Source organism: Neomonachus schauinslandi, chromosome 3 (genome assembly GCF_002201575.2).
Source record: "Neomonachus schauinslandi chromosome 3, ASM220157v2, whole genome shotgun sequence".
NCBI classification, from domain to species: Eukaryota; Metazoa; Chordata; class Mammalia; order Carnivora; family Phocidae; genus Neomonachus; species Neomonachus schauinslandi.
Genome location: NC_058405.1, coordinates 185,567,439 through 185,575,836, shown reverse-complemented (window position 1 = coordinate 185,575,836; position 8,398 = coordinate 185,567,439). Strand labels below are relative to the sequence as shown.

Sequence of the window (8,398 nt, the reverse complement as noted above, 5' to 3'; positions counted from 1 at the left end):
CCCCCGGCTTCCTGGCTGGTTAGCTGCCCAGGGCCTAGTCCCTTGCCCTGGACTCCCTACCTTGGCTCAGACAGGGAGCCACCACAGCCCCCAGGGGCGTCCCCGCCCAGACTGCCACGTGAGTCTTTAAGTAGAAGGCCTTAGGCAGCATTTGAACTCACTGGGAGTATCAGGCCACCTGTCAGCAGGAATTTTATCTTACTTACTGGAATGATGGACTGTTTAATATCCCTTTTAAAAGCCTTTTAAAAGAACTGTAGATCCATTCCTGCTAAGAAAAAAAAAATATATATATTTTTTTGGTGGGGGGAGGTTGTTTGGGTTTTTATTCTTATCCAAGTTATACATGAATATAGTTTAAATTACCAAATTGCTCTGTGAGGTTTGTTCTGACAGAACAAAAACAGCAGTTCCCTGTCTCCCTCCCTGCCTTTTCCCATCTCTGAGGCAACCACTTTCCTCTCTTTTGGCTTTCTATGTTGATATTTACCACTGTTTCTAAATCACTTCTTCATTTTTCAATCGTAAGTTCTATCTATTGACACATTCTACTGATCTTCTCTTCTTGGTATCTATAATGGTTTGTATAACGAGCCAGCCCCAAACCACCTCACACATTTCTTGGATCACAAATCTGCAATCTGGGCAGGGCCTGGAGGGGACAGTGTGTGTCTGATCTATGGGGCTTCGGCGGGGGTGGCTGGATGGGACCTGGGGGGTCCGCTTCCAAGATGGCTCCGTCACGTGGCTGAGGAACTGGCTCCCTTCCACGAGGGCTTCTCCACAGAGTTGCTTGAGCATCCTCACAACATGGCAGCTGGATTCCAAGAGACAGGGAGTAGAGGCTGCCCGTTCCTTAAGGCCGGGGCCTCGAAACTGGCCCCAAGTCACTTCTGCCACATTTCTGCATGTTAGCAGCCATCGAGCCTGTCCAGATTTAAGGGGGAGGCACACAGACTCCGTTTGTCTTTATTTGTTTATTTAGCAGCTTCACTGAGGTATAATTGACAAATAGGAATTGTATATATCCAAGATGTACAACTAGATGTTTTGATATATGGATACATTGTGCAACGATCACCACCAGCAAGCTACTTAACATGTCTATCGCCTGAGAGCGATCATTTGCTTTCTGTGGTGAGCACACTGCAGATAGACCCGCTTAGCGGCTTTCAAGTCCACAACACAGAATTGTTAACTACACCACCATGCTGTACATGAGATCCCCCGAACTCGTTTATCTTACAACTGAAACTTTGTCCCCAACATCTCCCCATTCTTCCTCCCTGCCCTGGCCCTGGAAAGCAGCATTCTCCTCTGCTTTTATGCGTTTGATTCTTTTAGACTCCACACATAAGTGAGAACATGCGGTGTCTGGGCTGCAGTGGGCATCTGGTGCTGTGTCTCCCCGGGGGCCTAGCCTCTTCCTGGCACCTGCTCCCCAGCTTCTTGCCCATCCCTCCCAGCTGCCAGGGACCCCAGGAGCTACCATTCTGTACCATGACAGCTCTCTGATGGGCCAGGGCTGGGCAGCTGCCCCATTCTTTCCTGGGGTCTTCTCTAACTAGAGCTGGGAGAGGGTGTCAGTCTCTCTCCAGGAGGGTGGGCTGCAAGATACAGAAGGCAGACGCTTCCAGAAGGTCACCACGGAGGAAGTGATCTACACCAGGAGGAAATGAAGCAGAAACAGAGAAGGGGCACAGGCTCCCCACCCCCGCCCTGCCAGGTGACCTGGAGGCGTGGTGCCTCCCTGCCTCCCCCAAGGTGGGCTTTCCGGCCTCCTCTGGTAGTTCTGTCCAGCCTTCCTATCAGTTCCCTTCCTCCCAGAGCCACTTCGCACTGGGTTTCTGTCCCATGTAATCAAGACAGGAGTCCTCCTGAAGCCTCAGGACCCCTGTCTCTCTGGCTCCTCCTTCCCAGCCTCCTTGTACCAGCTCCTTCTCATCTTCCTGAGCCGATCTTCAGTCCTGAGCCTTCCCAGGCTTTTAATCCGGGCTGTGTGCTGAGGACACCTCACCCGAGCACCGCTCTCCCCTGCACCTCCGGGCCCAGCCTGGCATCCCCCAACCCCCAACTGCCTACCACCCCCTGCTGCTGCCACGCCCCACACCCTCCACTCCTGGTCCCTGCCTCTGTACCGAGCCCCCGGGTCTGTTCTCAGCGCGAAGCCTGGGGATGCTGGCTTGCACCCCTTATCTGTCCCCCCACCCCAACGGCGAGGAAAGCCCTCGCCGCCCCAGCTCGCTGGCGCTCCTGGCCCACCCGCACCCGCGCTCTGGCCTCCCGCCCCCTCCACTGCCCAGACAGCGCTGGGCTCGGGGCCCAGGCCTGCAAACGGCCACCAGGCTGCTCCCTGAGGCTCTGCCCCCATGGGACCCCCCCGTCCGGCTCCCCCTTCACGCCATCACCGCCGCCTGCTGTGCTAGTGACCCCACTCCCCCGCTGGACAGCAGCCCCGAGAACACGGGGCATCGCCGCCCTCCTGCTGAGGAAAGCAGTGAAGGCACGGGGGCGTATCACGGCCCAGCCCCGCACGGCCCTCGCATAGAGCGCAAACTCTCAGGCCCGCTCAGAGGGTCCACACGATCTCCCTTTCCAGCATCTTCTTGCGCGTCCTCTCAGCACTCTGATCCTAGCGACCTTGACCCTCACAGCTCGGCGTTAGACAAGTACCTTCGAGCCTCAGTTCCTTCACCCCCGTGGGGCCCACGCATCATCTTCTGGCCCCTGTCCCTTCGGAGCTGGGAATGCCCTCTCCAGCCTCGGAACTTTGCTGGAGCCTCGTCTCGTAGCGACGTTATTTGCATCTCCGGCTCCCTCCGCCATGGTGGTCCGAGGGGGCCCCTTGAGGAAGACAGAGCCTCACTCTGGGTCCTGGGCTTCTGCCAGTACTTGCATGCCGACGCCCTGGAGCAGCCGCAGGGATGAGTCTTCCTTTTTGATGAGGTTTTGTGTCTCGTAGTCCCTTTGTCAATAGTTCCATCACACGGGGACACAGAAGGGGCTGGCTCCCTCAATGGACCTCCGCCAGAGCCCCACGTGCTGGGAGAGGGGACCAAGACGGACCCCGCTACCTTGGGGGAGAGTGCTGGGCCACCCCCTTTGGGCAGTGGGGTGCAGCGGAGGGCAGGTGCCTGAACCCGGTCCTGGCTGGGCAGTCCTGCTGTGTCACCTTGGCCAGAGGCCTGGCTCCTTTCAGGGTGCAGTTTCCACTTCTGTCAGATGACGCGGGGCTGGGCTGGGGTGGCCACGGCCCCCGTGGTTCTAGGGTGCATCAGGGCGAGACCCACCTCTGCCCAAGCAAGTCCTGGTGGCAAAGATGTTCCTTGCTGACCGAGCCAGCTACGCCTCACCAGGGCTCAGGGGGCACCGGGGCAGTAAGGACTGGGGTCCGGTTCCGAGTTCATGCTGCTCAAGAGAGGGCCCAGGGGCTCCGACCCACTGCCTCTCTGATGGGTGTCACGCCACGGGGGCTCAGCTCCCGGGCTCTGTGGGCGGCCGGCAGGGGACAGCCCCGGGGCAGTACGGGGCTCCTCCTCAGAGGGTGGGGCAGTCCAGGGGATGGGGACAGGGTTGAGACCGTCCTGCCCTTGGGCTCTGTCGGGCTGCCTAGGACAGGAAACACCCAGAAATCTTCTCCTCATCCAAATACCAAACCACCAGCCCCTCGCACCTATCTTCCCTTCAGATCCTTGGTTGCAGAAGGCTCTGGGGACAGGGACAGATGGGGGGGTGGTGGCCTCAGGGACATCTTGGGGGTGGCGAGATGGACACCTGGAAGGCCGGCTGAGGTGCTGGAGCAGGAGAAAGGAAGGCAGGACTGTGGCGTGTCCCCCATTCCTCTCTGACACCCGGCCCGGGGCTGGGCGGATGATGAGCCACGGCCTGCCCGTGGGGGACAAAGGCAGCCACGCCATCGGTCCTCTGGTCCCCGCGAGGCCCTCCTACAAGGTACTGCACTGAATTTTTCTTTGAAGAGAATTCACTGCAACCAGATCAAATGGGCTCATTAATACCAACACCCAAGGAAAAGCACGGTGGAACCAGGGCAGGGGTCACTATGGTTTTCACCCTTGTTTCTGGCAGCCCTTGGGGAAGCCAACTTGTGGTTCCCTAGTCGGGCAGGGAGGGAGTGCAGGCTGTGGTCAGGCCAGCTGGGGAGAGAGCACGGCCCAGTGGCCCTCCATCTCGGTCCCTGGGTCCCCAGGGATGGTGCAATTGGTGGGTGCTCAGGACGATGCCAGGAAGGTGACGAGGCCAGGTTAGGGCCACCAGGCACCCCTTTTCCCCTCCCTGGTCATCTCCGGCAGGCGCAGGTCCCCTCTGTCCCCCTGCTCGCTCAGCGCCACCAGGGTACAGGATTGGCACCGGAGGGCTGAGGTACTGGCTTGTACCGAGGGGTGTGGACAGGGCTACTCAGAGCTCTGGCCTAGAACCTGAGGGAGGGAGTGCCACAGGACTTGTGCCGTCCCTCCCGAGGCCAGCAGGCAGAGAGGAGGTGGTGGGGGTGGGGAGGGACAGTCACTTGGTGCAGGGTGATGGGTAAGCCTGCTGTCTTGCATACTAATTACATTTCTAATCAGCCAGAATAAGGCACGGGCATCAATCTGACATGTGGCCAGCTCTGTGAATCATCCTGGGACTGACAGGAAGGTTCTGGAGGGTGGCGAGCCCAGCTCAGCTGAGAGGGGTGGAGCCTGAGCCAGGTCCCTTGTCCTGGGTCCAAGGGGCACCCTGCTGCCCAGGCCTCCCAGCGGTGCGTCACACACCAGACAGTAATTCACACTTGATTTTATTCCATGACACTGATTTGCTGAAAGTCCCCGGTTTCCTGGGCAGGGGAAGGCAGTGGGTGGCCTGGCAGAAGGGGGGCTGGCCTTCCCAGGAGGACCGGGTCCCATTCCGCTCCGGTGAAGCACCAGCCAGGCCTCAGCCTTCCGTCCAGCCCCGCCCTCTCCTCTCCAGTTTGTTTAAAAACTGAGCTGCAAAAAGAAAATAGAATGAGGAAATAAAAACAAAACCCTGAGTTGTTAAAAACCAAATTAAAAATCCCCTTTGGTGTCGAAAGGTCCTATTCCTAAAAGCCGGTGGGTGGGGCAGGGGTGTGGGCGGGGTGCGGCTGCGCGGGAGGCCTCAGGCCTGTGGGCCACCGGCGTCTCGCTCCTCCTTGTCCTGCAGGCCCAGGAGGCCCTCGGTGCCCGGCCGCTTGAGGATGGCGCTGTACTTGAGGGCGGTGGTCTCGGCCTGCAGTACCACCTCCACCAGGCTGAAGATGGTGACAACCTGCAGCAGAGCAGAGCCCAGCTTGGTGACACGAGTGGGTCGTGGGGGGCCGGTCTGGGGGGCGGGAGGGGCAAGAGCTTGCGGGCGGGGCCCAGCCCTGCCACTGTCCACCTAGCTGGGCCCCAGGACCACTCGCCCTCTCCTGCAGGCCTCTGTAAGCTGAGCCTGCTCGGATACTGAGGCCCCAGGGCCCCGGTGAGAAGTCAGGGAGCCGGACACGGCCGTGTGCGTTGCCTGGTGCACAGTGAGTGCCCAGGGTTGGGGGAAAAAGGAACTGGAGTCTGGGGCTGGCCTTCAGAACACGCTGTAGGTGAAAACCATTATATGCAAGTTCCTGGGTAGGAGATCCATAGTTTGCATGAGATTCCCCAAAAGACCCCAACGGTTAAAACCCTCCTTTAGAGAGACAGTCAGAGCCCCCTGCCTCTCCCCACTGGGGGTGGGGGGCAGGGCAGGGCAGGCAGTACGGGAAAGCTCTGGCCCAAAGGAGGGCATATGCGGGAGCTGCGCGGGGTCTCTGCATATAGAGTCTGAAATCCCACGGGGGGAGCCTAAGTGCCGGGGCGCGGGGAGGGGCAGCAGGGCCAGCAGGGGAGGCCTGGCAAGTGTGCCCCAGGAGGCAGGAGGAGGGCTCATGAAGAGCAAGGGGGCGGATGGGCACACAGTGGTATTCTGGAGAAGCTGCCCCACTCCTGGGGTCTGACCTGCTGCACTTGCTCCTGTCCTGCATCCTCAGGCTCCCAGACAAGCGTGAGCTCAGGCTTCTTGCCCACCTTCTGGAAGTGGTGGGACCGCAGGGGCAGAGCCTGGGGGCACACACATCTACGTCTCAGGTTGTAAGCTCCTAACCTTTGACCCTGCAAACCGCGCCCCCCCCCCCCCCCCGGAGGCAGCCCCCTACCTTTGCCCGCCTCTGACTGGCCTTGAAAGAGCTCCCTGACCCTGTGCCCAGCAGCGGGCTGTCGACCTCTGATTAGGGACCACCCCACCCTTGCCTCTGGCCTCTGGCCAGCTTCCGTTGAGGCCGTATCTGAGGGTGACCGAGTGCTGAGCAGCAGGGGCTCATCAGGGACTGTCTACTTGAGGCCCGAGGTGGACCGGGCGCCTAAGGCTAGAGGGGTGCTGACCCCTGCAGGCACAGGCTGAAGGCCGGCTCGTCTGCAGACCTAGACCTGTCTGATGACCGACACCTGAACTTTTGTCCTGCTCAGTGAACTTCAGGACCGGAGCCCTGACGGACCCCAGCTGGACTCCATTCTGTCTCTTCTGCTTTACTGTGCTAACTCCATGCTTATTCCACTCTGTGTGCGGGGCTCTGCATTCCCCCAGGGGTTCTGGATGTCAGGAAATTCAAAGCCAGGGTCAGGGGCCAGGGGGTGACCTGCTAACCGCAAGGTCAGCTGAAATAGGTCCCTCAGATGACAAGCACAGGAACCAAATACCCTCGGAAAGAACCTTGAATAAATAGCCACACAGGCAGGGCAGGACCCAAGGCAAGGACTGGTCTCTTCCTTCTCTTCAGGGGACACAGCTTCTAGAGTGGCCATGGACCACTCCCTGCTCTTTCCTTCCTCCACATTCCCATGAAGAAATCCCCCAAGGCTTGCAAGCTCTGCCATCCTGCACTGGTGAGGGAGGGGCCCGTTCTCTCGAGCCTGACTCTTGGCCTGGATCCCTCATCCCAGGCAGGTGCAGCGGGGTGTCCCGGCATGGCCCATCAGGTGGGCTTGGTGCTGGGTGGCAGAGGGAAGCCAGGTCAGGGACGGCACGCCCTCTGCCACCACATGGCCAACGTCACCACCACGGCTTGTATTCTCCCGGGCAGGTGAGAACAGCAAGGACCCCAGCCTGTGCTCCCATCCTCCATGCTTATGTGTCTATCAAGGGTTGTCCCTGGGCCAGGCCCCCCTCCCCGATGCCGGGCAAATACAGAGGGGACCCCGGCAGAGGCTGGGGGGGACACGCAGGTGAAAACAGACAGTGCGGTGGACGTGGCCCAGTGTGTCTCGGGGTGGGGGAGGGCTCTGGACAGAAGCCACGAGGTCCCGGCACTCACGTCATAGCAGATGCCCTCGGCACCCCTGCCCGCAGGTCCTTAACCTGGCCGTGGCAGCCCGTGGTACTCACATTACAGTAGACACGCTTCTGCACCCCGTAGCGCAGGACCAGCACGTCGAAGGCTTGGTTCAGGACGCCCAGCACCATGGCTTCTGACTCCAGGGGGCCGCTTTCCTGCAGGGCAGGGCTCTAGCCAAGGCCGGGCCACGGGACGTGGCATCACCCCCAGGGCCCACCCCAGCTGCCGGGGGGCCCTGAGCTCCCTGAGAGCTCCCTGTGAGCCGGTGCCCAGGAGAGGAAGTGGGGTGGAGGAGGGGGAGAGGGGGCCCTGGGGGTGGCCTCACCTTAACCAGGATGGCAAAGAAGAGGCCGGTGCTGAGCTCCTGGACGCGCTTGGAGGCCATGCGGCGGTCATTGCAGTGGTCGGCCTGCTTTTGCAGGGCCTCGGACTCCAGGTCGGGCAGCTCCCCGTAGCCTGGGGAGAGGGTGGGTGCGAGGCTGCTGGCGGGGTGCTGTGCGTATGCCGGCCACGGCTGGGGACAGGCGGCACAGTGCTCCCTGCCCAGGAAACGTGGGGCCTGGGCAGCCCATGCTGAGCTGAGGTCTCTCTGCTGCCCAGCTCCGAGGGTTTGGGGTGGGGGGCAGCCACGTTTAGGGCCCTTGGCTTTTGTATAGGACTTCTAATGAGCTCTACTGCAGCCGACCCCTAGCATGCTCACGGCGGGGTGGGGGTAGGGTGGGGAGGGTCTCTGGGCCCAGGCTCCCCTGCTGCTCGGCTGGCCACCCCTTGGGGCCTCTACAGCCATGCAGTGTGGCCTCTGGCTGCTAGGTACCCACTCTGGGCCTGGGCAGCCCTTAAGTGGGTGCAGGCCTGCACGAGCCCCCGGGCTGTGCTTCTTACCAAGCGCGGCGGCCAGGAGGCGGTGCACCAGGACGTCGGCGAAGCGGCGGATGGGAGAGGTGAAGTGGGTGTAGAGCGGCACGTTGAGGGCGTAGTGCCGGAACTGCGTCTGGTCCTGCAGCACCCCCGAGCAGAAGTACAGGGCCATCTGGGGGG

The 8,398-nt window shown here is 60.8% G+C and overlaps 1 protein-coding gene across 1 annotated transcript in view; it reads right to left on the bottom strand.

The window, feature by feature from the left end:
- Positions 1–4,458: 4,458 nt before the first annotated feature.
- DIS3L2 (DIS3 like 3'-5' exoribonuclease 2) overlaps positions 4,459–8,398 on the bottom strand; it is a 349,227-nt gene continuing 345,287 nt past the window's right edge. Inside the window, exons 18-22 of the mRNA XM_021690362.2 lie at positions 8,243–8,390; positions 7,686–7,816; positions 7,411–7,515; positions 5,988–6,089; positions 4,459–5,283 (exon numbers count right to left, since the gene is read on the bottom strand). Of these exons, the coding sequence (XP_021546037.2) occupies positions 5,134–5,283; positions 5,988–6,089; positions 7,411–7,515; positions 7,686–7,816; positions 8,243–8,390 (636 nt within the window). The 3' untranslated portion in view covers positions 4,459–5,133. The remainder of the gene's footprint in view (positions 5,284–5,987; positions 6,090–7,410; positions 7,516–7,685; positions 7,817–8,242; positions 8,391–8,398) is intronic.